Source organism: Colletes gigas, unplaced genomic scaffold (genome assembly GCF_013123115.1).
Source record: "Colletes gigas isolate AHSC1104 unplaced genomic scaffold, ASM1312311v1 Colletes_gigas_Sc00004, whole genome shotgun sequence".
Classification (NCBI taxonomy): Eukaryota; Metazoa; Arthropoda; class Insecta; order Hymenoptera; family Colletidae; genus Colletes; species Colletes gigas.
The window spans coordinates 5,528,923-5,549,836 of record NW_025106633.1 but is presented as its reverse complement, the minus strand read 5'-3'; the positions used below and the strand labels follow the sequence as shown (position 1 = coordinate 5,549,836).

Below are 20,914 nucleotides of genomic sequence, written 5' to 3'. Positions count from 1 at the left end.
GAAATTCTGATAGACGAGGCTCAACTGTACGCTCCGTTTCGAATACAAGTCTTCGTATTGCGTGTTTTGAAATTATGCAAACACAGGTTCTTGCATTGTGCAGCTGATAAATTGGCACGATCCATTCCAGTGACATGCCCATCTGCAACGACTTCTCGCGGTCTAAGTATGTTTACACTCCAGCAACATTAATCTATAGCTGACGTCTGTGTCGAAGGTTTTTAATAGCCGTATCGACCTTCTGGAAATTTTGTTACGCGTTAAACTTAATGCACCACCTACGATACTTGGGAAGTTCTCTATTTTTTTATTTAACGCCACGCACCACGATATTTGGGGACAATTGTGCAGGTCGCCATTTTAAAATATTAATACACGGTTATAATTCATGTTACTTATGTTTATTTGTACCTCGATCTTCTGTTCATTGCGTATCCGCTATGCACTATTGCCAAAAGGTCTTTACCCGTATAATAATAATAAACTTTATGCTTACTCGAAGCAACGATTCGAAACATTGCGCAGAAGCTAATAGATGCTGTTTGAAAGAGGTGAAAAACAATGCAAAACAGTCAGGAATGAGGGTAAAAAATTTAGGAAAGACTTTTGGATATATTTTTGACCGATATTATTTTGGTGGAAAAATACTATGATAACGTGCTTTATTTCGTTTGTTATCAAAGTCCACGGGTTGTATCGGAGTACACGATCACGAAGAGCGTCCTTTCACTGAGAATACTCGAAATCGATCCAGACAATATTTTGAAGCAATTCTGCCAAATACGTCTTCGCGAATGAAACTTCAATTCCCATCAATTCAGGAATGGTTTGCAATGAAAGTTCCCAAGTATAAAGGAACATACGAAGATACTTTGACGTTTGCAATATCCACGAGCTGTGCGTAATAAAATTGATGCACGTTCGCCGGGCGATGAAACCGTGTTAATGTTCGAATATTTACAAAGTTAAAAATATCCGAACCGTTGGTTTAAGCGTCGTGCACGAGGGCATAGTTTGTTTCCAACAAACGAAAATAGTTTCTGGAGAGGACTCGCGGATGGCAGACCCGAGCAAACTAATTGAAAGAATTGATAGTTCTCGAGGTCTGGGGAAAGGATTGCGTGTACAGAGAGACGACGACGTCTACGCCATTGGATGCTCCGATTTCCACGCGTGCCTCGTCGCGGTCTTGAATTTCCCAAGGGGAACTGGAATTACATTTATACTCCGTCTTATGTAACAGAAACGCGTCGCGCTCTTTACCGTCGCGAAATAGGGTTTTAGCGCCGCCGGGCGTGATGAGATTCTTTAAAACCGCTCGGATGAGATATCCGAGTTGTTTTCAGAATCACCGGATCTCGACGGATCGGGATTAAGTTCGTGCGAATTAGAGTAGGAGACGCGAGGAAAAGCGTGGCTCGCAGATCGAAAATTCTTGCGTTTCGCCCTATTTGCCCAGGCTTTCCCTAAACAAGATCAAATTACCCTACGGTGATCCAACAGTTCTTAAATATTTATTCAAAATACTGTATTCGATTCTCTAACATTCCAATATTAAACTAAACTAAGGCTATTCAATGCACAGAGAAATTGTAAAGCTTTCTTAACACTTTACCGACCGATAGCCTATTAATCGACTGTTTTACCGGCCAACGCTTACCGACCGATAGCCTATTAATCAACTGTTTTATCGGTCGACGTTTACCGACCGATAGCCGATTAATCAACCGCTACCGGTCGGTAAAGTGTTAACACTAGAAAATTACAGAACTAATGAGTATTATAGCATCGACAAATCCAGTGTTAGCTAAGCTGCTAAAAAGTAGGTATTTACACGGTTACAAACATTGAAATACACTTTGCTAACAAAGTGCATCGCTTTTGATTGACAGAACAAAAGTTTCTAACAGCATGTGTGAAATATTAACCGCGGATCCGTGAACCAAACTGTCGTGTTCGAGCGAAAGAGTTCCCGAAAACTTGTCGATGAAAGTTTCGCGCGACGCAGATGTTGCTTCTCTGCGGCGGCGAAGAAATTTTGCGCGACATCACGGACGAATCGTGTAAGTTTTCGCTCGACGAGTGGCCACAGATGTTTCGGGAACGTCGATACGTCAGGAACGCGGGCAGGTGGCGAAACTCGTCCATATTCGCGTCCCAAATACTTCCAAGACGAGGCTCGCGTATCACGATCCTCTTCATCGTCGTCCATCATTGTTGTAAACCGGTTCACCTGGACGTCTCCGCGGAGACAATCCCCTTCGATGAAGCGTCAGTATGTCTCATTACGTTTATGCCAGTATGTCTCATCGTGTTTACGGGAATTTTTCTCTCGAAAATGGGTAGGATTTCGGGGGTATGTGTATTCACCAAAAATGATTCTAATTGACCCCTGCAACCGAGAATAATTTTTCCAGAACGATTTGAAATTTTGTAATTCTGTCGAAAAATTTCACTCCTTCTCGAATTTTTTTCTTGGAAGTGGATAGGATTTCGGGGGTAGGTCTATTCACCAAAAATGCTTGTAATTGACCTCTGCAACCGAAAATAATTTTTTCAGAACGATTTGAAATTTTTTAATTTTGTCGAAAAATTTCACTCCTCGAATTTTTTTCTTGGAAGTGGATAGAATTTCGGGGATAGATCTATTCACCAAAAATGCTTGTAATTGACCCCTGCAACCGAAAATAATTTTTTCAGAACGATTTGAAATTTTTCAATTCTGTCGAAAAATTTCACTCCTCGAATTTTTTTCTTGGAAGTGGATAGGATTTCAGAGATAGGTCTATTCACCAAAAATGCTTGTAATTGACCCCTGTAACTAAATATAATTTTTTTAGTATGATTTGAAATTTATTATTTTGTCGAAAAATTTCACACCTTCTCGAATTTTTTTCTCAAAAGTGGGTAGGATTTTGGGGATATGTGTAATGACCAAAAACGATTGTAATTGACTCCCGCTGTCGAAAATAATTTTTTTAGCACGATTTGAAATTTTCGAATTTAATTGTTAATAACTTTTTAACGAAGCCTCCATCAACAAATTGGTATTCTTGATTTTCGTCTTATTTTGGCCTCTAGAATCTCGCATTAAAATTTTTCCCAGGGATGGCCGGACTGAGACTACGAGTAGCCAATTGTTTTTGTTTAATAAATTGTTATTAAGAGGAATATAATAATCTTCTATGGGAGTAATAAGATCATTGAAACGCTTCAAATTCGACGGTAAATCGTCCCCTTTGGCGGAGACGGTAATTCTGAATCGCGCATAAATGTATAGTCAGAAACCGCGCGAAGCAATTAAGGATGATTTTGTTCCTTAAACGGTATCATCCTTGCTTAAACTTTAGCCACCGGGATTAGACCCTCGCAGTATAACTCCGCGTTAACGCTGGCTGCTCCTGGTTACCTCAAAGAATGGGAGATACTAGAAATTTTTTGTTAAAGACTCTACGCATTAAATTGAAACTTTTTGTACTAATTAACACTAGAACTACCGACAATTATAGTATGTTATTTGTACCAAGGAAATTGAAACGATAGGTGCGTGAAGAAATGTATGATGCAATGGAAATAAGTGTTTATTCATTCTCTTATAGAAAATTACGGTAAATTTCCAAAAATTCGAGTAAATTTTTTACAGGTTTTATTAGAAATTACGAATGGGTCATTTTGACTGGTTTGGTAGTTCTAGTGTTAATATCCTTATGGAGACGAGACATAAATTTCCTTGTGCAATTTGTTCCAATAGTGAACGAGTTAGGAACACTCTAAAAATGTAAAACAATTTATACTTAAAAATCTGTGAAATTTTTGAAGACGAGAATCTGTGAGAAGTTTTATGGATTTGTCATAGATTAGAAGCAATTCGATCCGTTCTCGAGCCGAGCAATACTTAGAAAAAGATTAGAACCAGATTGCCTAGCATCGAATACACGTGATACGCGGTATGATCAAATACAATCTGTGTTTTTATTGAACTATACGTCTTGGATTTACGAATTTAGCGGCCAACGTGTCGATTCGGGGAACAGATAATGGCCCTTGAAACACGTGGACGCGTGCGCACTTACACGATCGTCCACAAGTCACCGGATATTATGCTCGTTTTGGAAAATGCTGATCTTAGATTTCGTATCGTATGGACCAATCGCTGTTACAAAAATGCTGGAGCGTTGAACACGTAAATTTATTTTAAATATATGGGAGTTTTAAAACCGTAGTTAATCGATTTTGCAAAGGACCCCGCACAGATATTGTGGAAAATGGCCCCCGGTTAAATTAGCTGAACTTTTGGTATGATGTAGTTCATGATAAGTTCCAATGGGCCCAAGCTCGTAAATTTAACAGTTTCCGAGATACGCCTTATTCTAGACTACCACATTTTAGCATATTTGAGTATATTTGTGACCCTGTGGGCCCTTAAATATTACCCCTTAACCCCCTACCCTCTGACTCCCCTTCAGAAGTCAAAATAAACAAACGCCAAAAAAGGTAAAAAATGGTTCATTTTTTCATTGTACAAACATGAAGCACCGTCGGCATTAGCATTAACCCAGTGTGCACCACGAGGAGGTTGCTCGATCAGATTTTGCACAACATGTGGCCCTGAAAAGGACAGTTTTTAGACTGGGATCATGGGAGGCAACGCCACACTCTTATAACCCAAAAGAAGCATTATTTGACCACCCAGATTCCAACAGCCCATTGGAACTTTTCATCAAGACATCATGAACCACATAATACCAAAAATTCAGCTAATTTAACCGGGTGCCATTTTCCATGAGATCTGTGTATTTTATGAAAGTTAAATTGCGGAGACGCGCGAACGGGATGCTAGTAATTAGCTCGAAGGTCTGCGACAGTTCTTAACGAGCCAATGACGAAGCATCAGTACGAATGCAAACGCCGAGCATTCCGATCGTGCCAAGCACTAAGCTCGCTAGGTATGCAACTTAATTGGCAATCCAACGGTCCCGTCCATTGACCAGATAGCATCTGGATGTAACTGACCGTCGCGACGTCAGTTATTCCGCGCGGCGTTCACGCGAGTTCGAGTTGAGGTTAAAGTACCGTAACGACTGGTCTCGGATTTCCAAGATTTATTATAAATCTCATTTTCTATATACATTATTCATACATCGTGTTTCAACTCTCTTCTATTTAATCGTAACAAGTATAAAAGTAAGTGAGCGCTCGGCCTCCGTTAGATTCAACAATCGCGCGTGAAAATACGAAATACTCCTCCCGGGTCGAACAAGAGTTTTCTTTAGAGAGCGCAACAAGTACGTTTCGATAAAAGGAACAGTAAAGGAAAAAGTAGTGTGAAGTTTGATAGAACTACTCGCGTGACAAAAATCAACCTCGATCGAGTCGATTTCTACTCTCGAACGCGTAAATACGTTTCCATTGAGCGTCGAGTATTTGCGTTCAACTTAACACCATTTCTACCAACGGTAACGCCATTTAGAATTTCAGCTCGAACTTATTTTTCGACTCTTTTTTATTTGCATCCAATCTGGTGGAAATAGTGTTGACCGATCCAGCCATGATTTCTCACGCGTCTCGTGTGTCATGGCTACCCGTAAGTTGAACGAGATACCGCAATGGGCGACGAAACTCCTTGGGAGATCTAGTTGAACATTTTTATTCTGTGAATTTGATCGTTTCGTCGCCCGGTTTCGCGAGCTCTATCGATACAGATGGAAGCTAGTTCGTAAAAATTTATCCTAGTATAAATAACTAATGAAAATGTTATTGCAAAACTTTACTTGTACAAAGATATTTGCGAGATGATAAACAAGCTCTACGGTGAGGGTAAATAGAAAACCTTTTCGCAATACCCTCGATTTCTCGTTACCTTGCTTGCCGAAACAATAAATCTACTTTTCCTGCGTTACAAAAGTATCCTAAGATGCGTACAGTACGTATCGAGATTACGAGAAATACGTGTATATTTTCTAACGTGGAAAAAAAAGAAAAAAAGTATAATGATTCCTTGCAACTCTAATGATAAGCTAAAAACAGTCAAAAAGTCAGTCGATCCTTCGTGAGGGGGGGAAAAAAGACACGCCATAGATGGTTGCGTATTTTTTGGAAAAATATAGTCTATCGACGAATCGATTGGATACCATAATTGAAAATTCTCTAGGCTTCTACCGTTTACGCTTTTTTTTTCTATAATTACATTCTGTCATTCGTATAAAACATACTTCGAGTATTAATGACAAGTATAAGACGTAATACAGTAATACATATATGTATATATATATATATATAGTCAAGGTTTAAAAGTTTAATTCTTACGACCGCGATGTCTTTTTGTAAGTGAGCCTCTTTCGTGTGAAATTGCACGAAGTACAGTTTGTGTACAGGGTGCCCTATAACTGGTGGTACTGAATCGAAAATACAGAATAAAATTTTTTCATACGACTCTTTATTCTCGAAAAAAATAAGTTTGAAAATAAAGCTCAGCTCCAGCGATGGCGTAACGAGCTTTGAACAATTAAAACAAAAAATTATTATATCGTTTGAACAATTAAAATTGCAAAACACATTAGGAAACGTTCGATGCAATTTAGTACAACGTGGGCATCACTTCCAACAATTCATAAATTAGACAAATTTTCAAACTTATTTTTTTCGAAAATAAAGAGTCATATGAAAAATTGTTATTTTATATTTTCGATTCAATTTTTCACGTAGAATCAGTTACGGGACACCCTGTATATGTGTCTCGCGAGTGAAATCGGAAACGCACGTTCCAAAGAACAGGAACGCTACAGCGTGTACAAAACTCGAGGAATTCGAGGCAACAGTGTCGTGCGAAGGATAAGGTGGTCGTCGTCGGGTAAACGAAGAAACGTGATCCAGATTTTACAGTCAACGACATAGTAACGCTTGTATAAAAATTCTGGCTTGCCGGGTGCGCGTATGGCACACGGTCAGCTTTTTTTCGCGCGCGAAAATATATACACATATATGTATATATGCATATATAAAACCGTTTAATTTACATAATGGTACACCATTTCTTCGCGGCGCCTTCGTTCACCGACGCGTTGCTCTCCTCGTCCGTAATGTCCACTTTGTTGGTCTGAAATTTCAGATCCGATCGCGAGGTGGACACTTGGATGGGTCTGCGCAGCCCTTTCAAAATGCTGATCGAGGTGTTCAGCAAACTGTTGTCGGACTCTGTTTTTGGTTTCTTCGTGGGGCTCCAGTCGTCGGATTCGAACTTACGTTTTCTCTCTGTCGAGCTGCCGTTAGAGCTGAACACGATGTCCGACAGGCCGGTGCTGTACCGTAAGTTCTTGTAGTCCTCCGCCTCGCTCGGCAGCAACGACACGCTCGAGGTGTTCACGAACAGCGAGTCGTTCGGCGAGTACCTGACCTCGTCGCGTAACGTGACGTAACGCATTCTGTTCAGCGAACGCCTGCCGGAAATGCTCCTCAGCGTTTTCCCGAAGGACGAATCCTTCGACACCTGAGACATCGAGTCGTAGTCCGAGCCATTCGTGTCGAACACCTTCGAGTTGTCTTTCATGCAATCGTTCAGCTTGATCTGCACGTCCTTGAGCATTATGGAGGGATCGTACGAAACGAACGACACGTCCTTCTCGTTAGTCTCCTCCTCTTTCTCCTTTTCCTTGTGAGCCTCGTTCTGCGTGGTGGCCTCGGACACCTCGGACAACTCCGACGTCGTCGACTCCAAAATGTCCACCGTGTAGCTCTCCGTGTCGGTTTGGGACTCGCTCTGCACGTCCTCCTTCTCCTGGGTCTCGTTCCTCGATTCCGGTTGCTCGAAATGACACTCCTCTTTGTTGTTCTCCTTCGAGTCTACGTCGTTCGACTTCTCCTCCTGTGGCTTCGGGGAACAGTCGTCGGACTCGAAGCTCAATACGATGTCGGAGTCTTCGTGCTTCTCTGGCTCGTTGGGTTCCTTCGGTATCTCTGGTTCCGTGGGCTTTTCCTCCTCGACTACCGATGGTTCTTGGTTCGTCGAGATCTCCGGCTCTTTGGAGTCCGGAGTATCTTTGAAAGTAGCGTGATCAACACGCTCCTCGACAGGTTCCTCGTTCTCCGTGGAAACGACTTTCTTTTCATCTTCGTTTTCCGTAGTCGCGTCGAGTTTAACCTCTGCTTCCTCTGATTCTGGCTGCATATTTTCAGGCTTCGATTCCACGCTTTTGTTGGAGAGTTTCTTGTCCTTGGTACTGCCGGGTGGCCTACCGATCGGCTTCTTGTTGTAGTTCAATAGAAACTGTGCCGGCGTATGAAGTTTACCCTGTAATCGATACATTGTTTTATAATTCAATAGGAAAATAATTCTTAAAAATAATTCTTAAAAATAATTCTATGGTTTTAGAAGAAAGTATAAGAGAACTCTCGCTTACCTTAATGGCTTTTCTCTGGTCGGCTGGTATTCTTTTTCGTTGGGTGCTCAAGTTAGACCTGCAACAAGAACATAGACGTTGAAAATCGCTGATAGTAAATTGCGCGCGTATTTTTAGCTAATTTCCACGGAGTAAGAAATTCCGGAGGTGATGAGAGGTACTAGTTTAAAATAAAAAAAAGAAACTCGGCGTAACAGCTAATCCAAAGTTTCTCGTCCACACCTTTCCGAATATTTCCACGTTATGTCGCGCTTGCCCATTCACTCTGAATCGTTCGTTCCACGAGTATTCGTCGCTCCCTCGAATGCATACGCGAAACGTTTAAACGTAATTATAACAGAGGACGAGACGTCTCGATATCTACGCGATAGACCCCGAGATCTTCGTGGTTATCTTCCGCCGAAAGTGTGTGACATTTGCCCCCCCTTTATCCGCGAATATTTCAATGGAAAAAGAAAGGATCGTAATAACAGATAATCCGAGCGGCACAGCGTCGGTTCGCACGAACGCACGAAAACGCGCGATCAAGAGTAAGAAAAATGACTAACAAACGAACGGTGTAACTCTGGATAAACTTTGCCGGGTTTCGTTTGGGCTGATTTTGGTTTTACAAACCTGTTCGGACTCTTGTATTCGCGTTGTTTCTTGTGCGAGTTCGTTTCAGAAGCTTTCGACGTCGCGGTCGTTGCTTCGAGCAGTCTCCGATTGTACAAATTCCTCTCATCGCCCCCAGGGGCCGCCTTCTTTGGCGTCTTACCCATGGTGTTTTAGCGTACGTTTACGTACGCCTTGCCCTGCCTCTACGTTAACTCTCGTATTACTCTCTCCACGCCCTTTTTCTTTAACCGTACGAATACTCGCCGCCCCCCCGCGTAAACCCGGACAAGCCAACGGTCTGCACAGTTTTCCTACAACGGAACGAGTAAATTTATCTGCACCTTACTTCCGTCTTTACGTCTATCGATATATTAGATCTCTCTCTATTTATACACGTATAATTACGTTTCCCGTTTCGCTGCAAATCACTCACGACATTCCGCGCCACACCGGACAACAATAAAACAGAAAGAAGTACAACGAGCACGAACGAATCGTTGGAACGGCGTGATCCGAGGTCCTAGCGTTGCTACGAGGAACTCTCAGAACGCCATTAATGCGCGTCGCTACTCGATTCTTTGGAATCGTAACCGCAAGCGTCAAGATGCCGTTAGGAACGAACCGTACGCTCGACAACCCCGTACAAATTGGTCGGTAATTACGGGCACTGGTCGAACAAAGCCTTTTAATTGGATAGAGATTTTTACGTAACCGATCTGACGAAGATACTCATCCGCGGAAAGTGTCAACGCCGTGCGATATATCGTACGTGCACACTTGCGCAGCCGGCACACCGTTTCGTACTCGCCGTAGTAGCGGTAAATTCCGTTGATGACAAACAATGCGAGAACAGACGCGAATGCACCGGGGCGCTGCCGTCGCGACGCGTTTCACCGACGCAAGTGTGTCACTTCACCGGACGACAAAAAAACTTGTCGGCGCGGTGAAATGTAAAGGCGCGTTTGCGTGTACGACCAGCGATGCAATTGGACGTGCGAGCTGATTGGCGGGAATCTCAGCCATAGCTGACTAATAAAAATGTCCCGCGTAAAAGTTTCTTCTTTGTCTAAGCGAGCAACTTAAAATTAATAAGCTGATATTTTTTCTATGAGTGTGGTCCTTTCTTCTATTCCTAAACATGGACACAGATTTACCTATTGTCTATTAAACGATAAGGCGAACTAATATATCCCCATGACATATGAAACCATCTCATTGGTCTATCGCGTCTCTGCCTAGGAACGTATTGTAGGTTCAGTAAATGATGGATCAAAACATGGATTGACTCGTAATTAATAAATACACCCGTGAACATATAAATCTTTCCAATGCGAATAACATTTTATTGAATACACTGACATTACCGCTATGAAATTAGTTAAAGTTGTCAGCCTTTCTTGTTAGTTATAAATTCGTAGATGTGCTTTGAAGTAGAGATGCCAGATGGAGCCCCGGGTGCACCGGGGTCACCTCACTCCACTTTCTCACCTATACCAGATCACGCGTACGTGAGCTCGTAGAGTTTTAGAGAGTCGACAAAGGCAAACTGATGCATGCCCCCTTTCTCGATTAATTTCGAGGCAACCCGAAGTAATTTCGGGTCGCCTCCTGGGAGTCGAGAGAGGAAGGCTCACATTTGCCTTCTCAGATATCACTTCTGATATACATATCAGGCAACGCATAACGATTACGGCTGGCTACTGCCAGCTTCTCCCAACCTCTGCTGGCTTCTGCTAACTTCTGCTGACCACCGCTTATATTTCTGACAACGTATAACGATTACTACTGAATGCTGCCTGCCTCCACTGGCCTCTACAGACCGCTGCTGACCACTCCTCACACTTCTGACAACGTATAACGACTACAACTTGCTACTGCATCCCTCTGCTGGCCTCTACTGGCCCCTGCTGACCTCTACTGGCCCCTGCTGACCACTACTAACCCTTGTTAACAACTTTTGCCATGATATATGTGTATTAAAACATTGTATAATGTAAATCTATGGCAATAAATGATATAATTACAAAGAATTCTATGTGTTCTCATCATTTTTTACCTTTCTTTACCTTTCCAAATCATTACCTTAGTTATAAGACTCCCTGAAGTTTCCTGAAGGAGTTCCTTGGTTTCCCTGAACCCCTTTGGAAGTCCCGAACCAGCTGGAAAGTCCTGAAACAACTGGAAAGTCCTGAAACAGCTAGAAAGTCCTGAAACAACTGGAAATCCCTGAAACTCAGAACTTTGCGAAAAATTCCAGGGCTTCCCAGTTGTTTCAGGACTTTCCAGTTGTTTCAGGACATTCCAACTGTTTCAGGGCTTTCCAAGTTGTTCCAGGGCTTTCCAGCTGTTTCAGGGCTTTCCAGTTGTTTCAGGACTTTTTTGGGAAATCGGCGAAATTTTCGAGCAAAAATTTTTTGACGAAAAAAATGAATTCTCGATTTTGCCAACAGGTACGAGAGTGACGGTTACAGAAAAACAATTTAAAAGTTAATTTTTTATTTTGGCAGCAAGTACAAGAGCTGGACACTTTGGGAATCCAATTTTAACCGGAAAAACGGTCTCTTAAAACTAGGGCAATGATTTGGAGAGGAAAAGAAAGGTAAAAATGATGAGAAGACATAGAATTCTGTTAAATTATATCATTTATTGTCATAGATTTACATTATACAAGGCTTGAATACTTATACATCATGTCAGAAGTTGATAAGAAAGGTCAGCAGTGGTCAGCAGTGGTCAGTGGAGGCCAGCGGAGGCCAGCGGAGGCCAGCAGGGGCAAGGAGTGGCAAGCAGAGACCAGCAGGGGCAAGCAGTAGCAAGTTGTAATCGTTATACGTTGTCGGAAGCATCAGGGGTGGTCAGCATTGGTCACCAGAGGCCAGCAGATGCCAGCGGAGGCCAGCAGTGGCAAGGAGTGGCAAGCAGAGACCAGCAGGGGCAAGCAATAGCAAGTTGTAGTCGTTATACGTTGTCAGAAGTATGAGGAATGGTCAGCAGCGGTCAGCAGAGGCCAGTGGAGGCAGGCAGCATTCAGTAGTAATCGTTATACGTTGTCAGAAATATAAGCGGTGGTCAGCAGAAGTTAGCAGAAGCCAGCAGAGGTTGGGAGAGGCTGGCAGTAGCCAGTCGTAATCGTTATGCGTTGCCTGATATGTATATCAGAAATGATATCTGAAAAGATGTGAGCCTTCCTCTCTCGATTCCCAGGAGGCGGCCCGAAATTACTTCGGGTCGCCTCGAAATTAATCGAGAAAGGGGGCATGCATCAGTTTGCCTTTGTCGACTCTCTAAAACTCTACGAGCTCACGTACGCGTGATCTGATATAGTGTGAGAAAGTGGAATGAGGTGTTCACGGCGCACCCGGGACACCATCTGACGTCTCTGCTTTTGTAGGAACATTCTTATTCTACTGTTGACTAGATTGCTCGCTGTAATGACTAGCTAATTTCAGTGTTAAAGATAGTGCGATCAAATATGTGTTGTGATTTGTGATTCTACTGGAGTCATTCCAGTAATAAGTTTCGTGGATTACGCGTTGTAATGGTCTGGGGAGTTCAATTTAAAATTTAGTCTTAGAAATTGTCGTAATTGTACTCGTATAAAATAGTTAAAATGAATGTGATATTGTCTTTCATGTTAGTTACAAGTGTTTCGCAGTTAGTAGTCGCAGAATGGAATACGAAAGACTATATGAAACGAGAACATTCATTGATTAGACCGTACCAAGGTTCGTGAATTTGGTTTTGTTTTACGGGACTTACGTTGCCCAGCATAAAACGCTGTGACATGTGATCTTTTCTAATTTAAATTAAATTATTATGCGCTATATTGTGCGATCAAAATACATAGCTATATGTTATAATGATAGGAGTTGAAGGTTACTTTGACAAAGAATACAGTTATTTTGTTCTTTGTATCTTATATATCGAAAAGTTTCAACTACTACATAAATAGGAAATTAGTAATAAAATTTCATATTAGCTAACTTATTAACTAAAAAATTATTTATTTCTTCGTATATAGGGTCTGGAATGACTGTTCCTTACTGGGACTTCTTTGGTAGTACAATGGTAACAAATAACTATATAAGATTAACACCAGACTTACAAAGTAAACAAGGTGCCATATGGAATTCTTACGTGAGTATTTGTTCATTAGAACCATTTTCTTTCAGTCTAAAATGATACTATGCTGTGTAAAGATTCATCGGAACTGTACTTCTTTGTTCTGTTCATTTAGCCATGCCAAGTAAGGAATTGGGAGCTCCAGGTCCATTTCAAAGTTCATGGGAAAGGAACAGACTTATTTGGTGACGGTTTTGTCATCTGGTATGCAAAGGAAAGAATGCAAACAGGCCCTGTATTCGGAAATAAAGACTATTTCCAAGGATTAGCTATCATTTTAGATACCTATAGTAATCACAATGGCCCTCATAATGTACGTATAATGTAAAATAATGTATAAGTCACACAACAGCAATATATAGCAGTTACACTGCAGCATGAAACTGACAAAATTGAAATAAGCAGTTTCAAATTTACAGCACCAACATCCTTATATTTCTGCTATGGTCAATAACGGTTCTTTACATTACGATCACGACCGCGATGGTACCCATACCCAACTTGCAGGCTGTGAAGCAAAATTTAGGAACTTAGAACATGATACTCATATTGCCATACGATACGAGAGAGATACGTTAACCGGTAAGCGTAGATAAATTCGAAATATAAATTTTGGAGCATGAGAACAATTTTACAACCGACATTTCTTAACAAAATACTGTCCGATGTTACGGACGAAGTATCACGCTAGCACGTCAGTATGTTCATAGCAAGTGTTCTATGTAATTATGCTACATGTTATAAAATTTCATATGGCTACCTAAAAGTATACCGAACAAATTATACAGAAATAGATCGTCGTCGCTATCGTCGGTACATGAAACTAATATTATTTATTCTTTTACTTTGAACGCTACAGTTTAAACTATTCAAATAACACTCTAATAAGAACCGAATGATCACGATTCTGTCGTTTGTATAGACGCGATAAAATGAGAAAGCTTTTTAAAGTCATTGATAAACAAGTCTAGCGGAGAGATAGAGTAAAACAAATAAGTTTAAAAGGACATCGAGATAAGTGAATTAAACTAAAATTACGACCTCTGGTTAGGGAGCAATCTATTGATAGGCGCGCAACGTGTTAATAATAACAGTAATTCAATGTTGGCTGATGCTTGTTGTTTAAAGCAAGGGTGTTAAATATGTATTTAATGCGTGTATATGCAATGTCTCTCAACTAGATGAAAGATGCTCGAAATTATTTTCCATGTATTCATATCATTCCGTGTGGCATTCTATAAATTCACATTACAGTAAGGTCTTACCCCGAGGCCTCCTGGCTTACATCATGGAGTGCCTCCACTTCGACGAGTGGTATTTCTCATCTTATCATTCATTATTTATCATCTTTCTGTTCCTACTTTTGTTTTGTGTAGTATTCTGTACTATTACTCATCACGAACTTACACAACTCGCATGAAATACGAGCGTGTAAAATTTTGGGTTTTATAAACATTATATTTCGTTAAATTGATGTTCGATCACTTTAATTTTCTTATTTACAATAAGCATAGAATTTATAGAGAGCATAGATGAGCAATTTAGCGAATATAGAGATTTTCTAATCGATTTCTTTTGCTACAGTTTCCACAGACTTAGTGAACAAAGCTGCCTGGAAGGAATGTATCTCTGTAAAAGATATAAAACTTCCCACTGGCTATTACTTTGGGCTATCTGCGACGACGGGAGATTTGTCAGATAATCACGATATATTATCGATACGTTTGTTCGAGTTAGATCTACCGGATGACGTAAGCGTCGCCTCTGAATATTCTGAAATCCTTTTAACGCGATATTGATCGCTATAATGTATTGTATTAAATTTTAGCCGAGAGATCACGAAGATAGATCCAACATTTTACCCTCGGCTGCGTTTTATGAAGCTCCGCGAGGTAAAATAATAGCTGTTTTTCCGAAAATATTCTTCCCTTTTGTTATGATAATTATACAAATGTTTCTTTGCAGAACACGTAGACGATGTGAAGCAGTCTGCGGTAAGCAGAATAATGTTTTTCTTCCTAATGCTCGTGGGTGTGCTCGCAATCATAGCCTGCGTGGTAGTAGCCATTATGTGGTATCAAAAACATCAGGAGAACAGTAGGAAACGGTTTTACTAAGTCGCGGTACGTTACGAACTGTTCTACTTTCCAATTTATCGTTTATATCGGATGTTCTTTCTATGAAATAAGGTGTAGTTGTAAAGTGTTCATAAGACTGTTTCTTTGGATATTAGTATAGAAGATAATGGTTAATTGTGTCAGTCACTATTTCCGTTTCCGGAGAACTACTTTGGCAAAATATTTTCTACAGACTAAATGATCGGAATAATGTATAAATTGTTGCAGCAGTTATAAGGCGTGTCGAATTATACTATTACTACTCTGGCCCTAATAATGTTTGTCGCGCATAGTACAGAGTTTCTTTACCAAAGTATTCATGCTTTTACGTTGCTGCAATGAAACTTGTAGACTTAAGTTCAGTACATGTATATTGTTGAATTATTCCGATAAGTGTTTGCCAATAGGCAAATTAATAATCAGGAACTGATTTATCACGCATAAACCCGCTCTCGTACGGATCAGTTTAAATCGAGAAACGCAACGGCGACCGCGACGAATTAATTCTAAGAGCAAGGAGTAGATCTATAAGTTATTCCTAGTAAGTTTCGAACTTGCAATATTTAGCAATACTTCAATGAAAACATCCACGCGTGGACAGGATATCCGATTTGAGAAACGAAACTTTTTGAAAACGATAATCGATTTCTATGAGAGAACATTCTGTCTCGTTTTGTCTTATCACATACATGGATCCGATATGATTGAAAAAGACTTTATTGATGTAGATTTTATATTTGTACATAAACAAACGAAACGTTATCAATATGGAATAGTTGTAGAGTGATTTCATACTGTACAACTTTTTTTATACAAAAACTAAGATAAAGGGAACCAAAATCTACGAATAAACAATTGTCTTGTTAAGAAACGTAATGTTGTCATTTGTGAAAATAATGTACGTCATTTGTTGCCAAATACAAAATAAATATGTATTAAATTGTGTAAAAATATTAATTTTCTTTTGTTTGTTTGTTATAAAAATAATTTTTAAAGAAAGAACTTCGGAAACCTTTATAATAATATCCTAACAAAATATTTAGTCTAACAGTAATTTTACTTTTTAAAATATATTTTATTATAAATAATAAACAAAAAACATCAAGGCACATCTATATTTGTCTTTTTATCTCGTCTATACGTCTTTTACTATTGTCCTGATATGACGTGTAGCATGACTGTCTCCGGTATCCTAACTAGACAGTTACAAGACTCTTTTTTAAATTGTTTATGTTTTCAATGTCTAGACACTTAACATCAATTTAATAGCAACCTTTGACACCTACGCATCGTATGTGTACATATATATCTTTACTACTTCTATAAATACATGTAATATTCATGACATTTACAAGAGTAAAGATATTTCAACGACTACATTATAGTCCCGTAATTCCATCGAGTTTCATAAATCTATGTGAACGTTTAAAAGATGGTAACGTTAAGTTCTAAGAAACTGAACATCGACACTATAGGTACTCACATCACATTCGTTGTAGATACATTGTTCATAAACGTGGATCAACTTTGTTAATTAGACGCGAATGATGTTTCTCGTTAAAATTTAGCGTTACAAAAACTGTGTTAATATTTTATTGTTGTGTTAAAATAAAGTCAAAGAGGTCCCCCGCCTGCTTTGATTTTCCGAAAACGGAATAGAAAAATATTAAGCGCATTTGTCTCTATTACCGGCAGTAATACTTACGAAAATATGTCGATCTTAAAATATACATATATATAAGTGTACTTTGACGTAGAGATATTTTACGAGTTTTCGCTGAAATTCTAATGCCTGAGGCGTTGATAACATCAAAATATGCCTGCAATTTTTCTATATAGACTTACGTACACGTGTACATCAATTAAAAAAGTATTTCTTTAGGAGTATTTACTTCGGTATCTAAACGAGAATAATTTCTAATTCAATCATAATAAATCTACCAATAACTTCTATATTAAAAACGATAATATCATTCTTCTAACTTCTTTGTTTTTTTTTTTTTCTCCATATAGCGTATTTACTTCTATCTATTTCTGTTTGTGTTTCGTCTCTTTTTCTTACGAAGTCTATCACGCGGATATCTTGCGACAGACATACCCCAACGAATTTCAAGTAGCTCGAAATAAAATTCCCCAAGACACCATCGAAATTTATATCTCGACGCAAACAATTCTATCTAAAACGTTCTGAAACAAACATTTCGATTCGGCACATTACGATTATTTGAACATCACGATAGGATTTAACAAAAAGTTCAGAACTGTCTTTACGCCCAGGCAGAGGTCGCTTAAAATCGAACTCAACGTTATATGATATTTGTAGCGTCTGTAAGATTTTAACTGATTGGAGTGACACGCGATGCAACCGATTTCCTCTAATTGAATGTGCGGCTCGGAACCGCCTAGCAATGATTCCTCCCTCAAACCGTCGTTCAAGAGCGTGCCAGAAAACCAAATTTTGTCCCCCGGGTACATATTCAAACTAAAATTGGCGAAAGAATGATCCGTTACCAGCACAACCTCCGCGTTGTTACCCCACATACCGCTTTTCATCTTCACCGAGATCTCGAACTCGTAGTAATTCCAAACGGGAAAGTGACACTTGTTCCTTCGTTTCTGAATGGTCGCGAAATGTTTGCAATTCTTCTGCCGTAACTCGTCGGCGGTGTTGCAATTGTTTGAATACGGTTCGCCGTACATACAGCTAATCACGTTTCTAATACTGTCAGGTAATTTGTTAAATATCACCGCGATGCTGTTCTTTATTGATCTTAGTTTAATATTTGTCACATAACCTTCCCACGAAACCAGTATTCCCTCCAAATCTGCGCACTGGACCTGTACTTGCGCTTTGGACGACAATTGTTCCCACGCAGGTTGGTGGCAATGATTCTGGTACTGTTCCCACGAGAGCGTGGACAGAACTTCGTACGTGTTGGGCTCTTGTTTGTATTCCATGATCATTGGCCAGGACAAAAACATACCGGCGCCAATGCCCATGAACAACTGTAACGTAAACGAATGGAAAATTGTATATAAACCCGGTTATCTCTGCGATGCACTTACTTGGATAACGGTGATGATCCAATTGAACTTGGGAATTCTAGTTTTCCTTATGTACCAGGAAGCAAGAAACGGCGTCCCTCCTAGCAACGCAGTTACGGCCACTCTCATTGCTAGATCGCTTTCCGACAAATATTTCGCAGCAGCCACGATCGGCAAGATGATCGACGCCAACCCCGCGAGCGGCAAAAAGAGTACCATACCGACCAACGCCAGAGCACCCCTGATCAAGCCATACCAGGTTGCACCTTGCGAACTAAAGATCGCTATTTGCCACCAACTTAAGGTGACACAATGAGGTATCAGGGTTTGATAAGTTCCCCGCCAATTATCCTGGGCGGCCATTTTTGCGAAAACCGCTGGGATCAAAAGATAGAAAACCGCACGGAAATTTAAACAAAATTCTATACCGTTGCCAACGACGTACGAAGCAAACGTTGGCACTCTTATGTCCAAGAACCGCCATCCCTGAGCAACCACGATATCCATTTCGTACGGATACTTAGCGAGAACGTGAACACCGAAACTAAAGAGAGCTAAAAAGTCCGGGAATTTCGAGGAGTCTTTCCACAAGAAATTCATGAGCGTCACCAACGTTAAAGCGACCGCGATGATAGTGAACTCCGACTGAGGTGTCCATTGATGAGCTATGATCGGATAGGTCATTAGATTCACGAGCAAGGCGAGAAAAAAATGACCGTAAGGTTTCAGATTATTGCAACAGTACTGGTACTCTGCTTCTTCGGGATTTAAATTGCCGCTCGAATAACTGAGGAACAGACCCGACCAGACGCGGAAATTATTGAACTCGCGTTTTCGTTGTAATATTTGAAAAGTGGCGATAACCATTACGACGAAAGACAAATAGTATAGTGCCAACGGTACGAAGAGTATGATGTTTTCTGTGCCTAATAACGAATACAGTAAGAGCAATAATAATATATGTATATTCGATGTGAAAAGAATTCTTCTAATTGACATTCCTCTTTGACCTAACGTTTCTATCAACCAAACGTAAAGACGTTTCAACGACGCGAGGGGATGAACGAGAGGCCTTTGCAACAATGGTACTGTATCCAGTGCCATTTGCGACGAGTCTACCATGCACAATGCGTGCGAAACTATTGGAAGCATCCCGCGAGCGTAACTAGCTGCAGCGGAGACCAGGGCTGCTTCTGAAATCTTTTCTCCCTGATGATGCACCCAATCTGTAAATGCAACGTACAAAATCGAGCTATTAAATACTGCCAATCGAAACGAAATATTGGTACAATAAGCGTTTTCTCACCGTGGGCATCGTTTTCCTTTTCCTTGTCTTTTTTAGACGTCGAGTCATCGGGAAGCCCGTTCTTGGGGAAATTGTTGCTTGAAACATCGTTTCCATTTTTTCTAGGATTATTGCGCACGAGGTTGCTTGAGCGAGAACAACTTGCGTCATTGGACGAATTTGATGCTAAATCTCTCATTCGTCTTTGTAGCTGCTCTGTTGTGATAAAATCTTCTCCGTTCGAGAGACTGTTGGATAAATAATTGCAGATATATATACAAGCTAATCGAGTAGATATAATTTAATTTCTTATACCTAGTAAACATTTCCCTAGCTGCTTTTCTAGCCAGTTTCTCATCTTGAGTCATATCAAGGCAACTCTTTACATCGAAGTAATTATGTTCCGTGATACCACGACCAGTAGCTAAGCATTTCCTAAGAATATCTGTTGCTTCCAAGTTACCCTGCTCTGAAGCTTTTGTGAGCCAATATACACCCAACTTTGCATTTTCTTCCTTGTCAACATCCAGATCTAAATATAAGATCCACGCATGATATATACCGTTTAACAAGACACGTAAGGATGCATTGAAAATTTGTACCGTACCGCATCTTTCTTCCAAAAGTTGTTTAGCCAACACTACTTGAGACTCCGGGCATCCATCTTCGGCCAACTGTGATCGTAATCTTCTAAGAAATCCACCTGGTCCATCTAAAATTACGTAGAGTTTAAAGTCCTAAATCGTTTTTATTTTTCAATCGTTAAAACGAAAGGAAATTTCATTATAAATATTGGTTAAAACGCAACAATGTTTCACTAATATTAAGAAAAAGTAATATCAAACATTCCTTCTTCTATATGACAACCGTTAAATATTTACGTTCGTGAAACAACGTAACAGCTAACTGACATATTTCATGCAGTACGTAATATTATTTCGAAAATCGAACGAATTATTTCTCATTGTTCGTCAACTATCTTCGTTTTGTTACAGCCGGCACGTAATGCGTTTCGTTGGATCGCGAAAGTTAACGGAAACTGCGAGTCTTCGGATAAAAGTTGAAAGTGAAATTTATTCATGTTACCATGCAGGGTCCATTGTTTTCTTCCAGATTTGCCAGATAATGGTACAATGCCAGCCATGATTAAAAAAAATCTTAGAAACGATCGTTCGGAATCCTCTCACTTTGCGTATTAATCCTGTCAAACAAACGAATCCGACCGCTGTCCAAAAATTCTACCCCAATACACATTTAATACCGCTTGACAGTGTGTCTGTTAACAAATTGGCACCTCGAAGCATGGTTCTGTGACACGCACGCGCAATCATAACAAAGGTTAGGTTTTTAAT

The 20,914-nt window shown here is 40.2% G+C and overlaps 3 protein-coding genes across 3 annotated transcripts; 1 reads left to right on the top strand and 2 right to left on the bottom strand.

Moving 5' to 3' along the window:
- Positions 1 to 5,092: 5,092 nt before the first annotated feature.
- LOC122405115 (translation initiation factor IF-2-like) lies at positions 5,093 to 9,672 on the bottom strand. Its single transcript, XM_043409627.1, has 3 exons — positions 9,012 to 9,672; positions 8,397 to 8,454; positions 5,093 to 8,287 (listed from the first exon to the last, which is right to left on the bottom strand). The coding sequence occupies exons 1-3, from the start codon at positions 9,155 to 9,157 to the stop codon at positions 7,013 to 7,015; spliced, it is 1,479 nt and encodes a 492-aa protein (XP_043265562.1). The 5' UTR covers positions 9,158 to 9,672; the 3' UTR covers positions 5,093 to 7,012.
- A 2,739-nt stretch (positions 9,673 to 12,411) lies between these two features.
- LOC122405124 (vesicular integral-membrane protein VIP36) lies at positions 12,412 to 16,117 on the top strand. The gene is made up of 7 exons (XM_043409636.1): positions 12,412 to 12,718; positions 13,015 to 13,130; positions 13,231 to 13,428; positions 13,535 to 13,697; positions 14,700 to 14,866; positions 14,944 to 15,007; positions 15,081 to 16,117. The coding sequence occupies exons 1-7, from the start codon at positions 12,604 to 12,606 to the stop codon at positions 15,230 to 15,232; spliced, it is 975 nt and encodes a 324-aa protein (XP_043265571.1). The 5' UTR covers positions 12,412 to 12,603; the 3' UTR covers positions 15,233 to 16,117.
- A 212-nt stretch (positions 16,118 to 16,329) lies between these two features.
- Positions 16,330 to 20,869, bottom strand: LOC122405088 (wolframin). Its single transcript, XM_043409586.1, has 6 exons — positions 20,649 to 20,869; positions 20,170 to 20,274; positions 19,878 to 20,094; positions 19,584 to 19,810; positions 18,299 to 19,503; positions 16,330 to 18,238 (listed from the first exon to the last, which is right to left on the bottom strand). Exons 1-6 carry the CDS (start codon positions 20,704 to 20,706, stop codon positions 17,453 to 17,455), a joined length of 2,598 nt encoding a protein of 865 aa, XP_043265521.1. The 5' UTR covers positions 20,707 to 20,869; the 3' UTR covers positions 16,330 to 17,452.
- Between the last annotated feature and the right edge of the window lie 45 nt (positions 20,870 to 20,914).

Bases quoted from the DNA above. Each gene is read 5' to 3' on its own strand.
- LOC122405115 (XM_043409627.1), bottom strand. From the start codon at position 9,157: ATGGGTAAGACGCCAAAGAAGGCGGCCCCTGGGGGCGATGAGAGGAAT. The intron at 8,455-9,011 runs GTTTGTAAAACC...TTCTTGTTGCAG, and splicing joins GAATACAAGAGTCCGAACAG to GTCTAACTTGAGCACCCAAC. The intron at 8,288-8,396 runs GTAAGCGAGAGT...TATCGATTACAG, and splicing joins ACCAGAGAAAAGCCATTAAG to GGTAAACTTCATACGCCGGC.
- LOC122405124 (XM_043409636.1), top strand. From the start codon at position 12,604: ATGAATGTGATATTGTCTTTCATGTTAGTTACAAGTGTTTCGCAGTTA. The intron at 13,131-13,230 runs GTGAGTATTTGT...CTGTTCATTTAG, and splicing joins GTGCCATATGGAATTCTTAC to CCATGCCAAGTAAGGAATTG. The intron at 13,429-13,534 runs GTACGTATAATG...TCAAATTTACAG, and splicing joins ATCACAATGGCCCTCATAAT to CACCAACATCCTTATATTTC.
- LOC122405088 (XM_043409586.1), bottom strand. From the start codon at position 20,706: ATGGCTGGCATTGTACCATTATCTGGCAAATCTGGAAGAAAACAATGG. The intron at 20,095-20,169 runs GTACGGTACAAA...TCTTATATTTAG, and splicing joins ACTTTTGGAAGAAAGATGCG to ATCTGGATGTTGACAAGGAA. The intron at 19,811-19,877 runs GTATAAGAAATT...TTTATCCAACAG, and splicing joins GCTAGGGAAATGTTTACTAG to TCTCTCGAACGGAGAAGATT.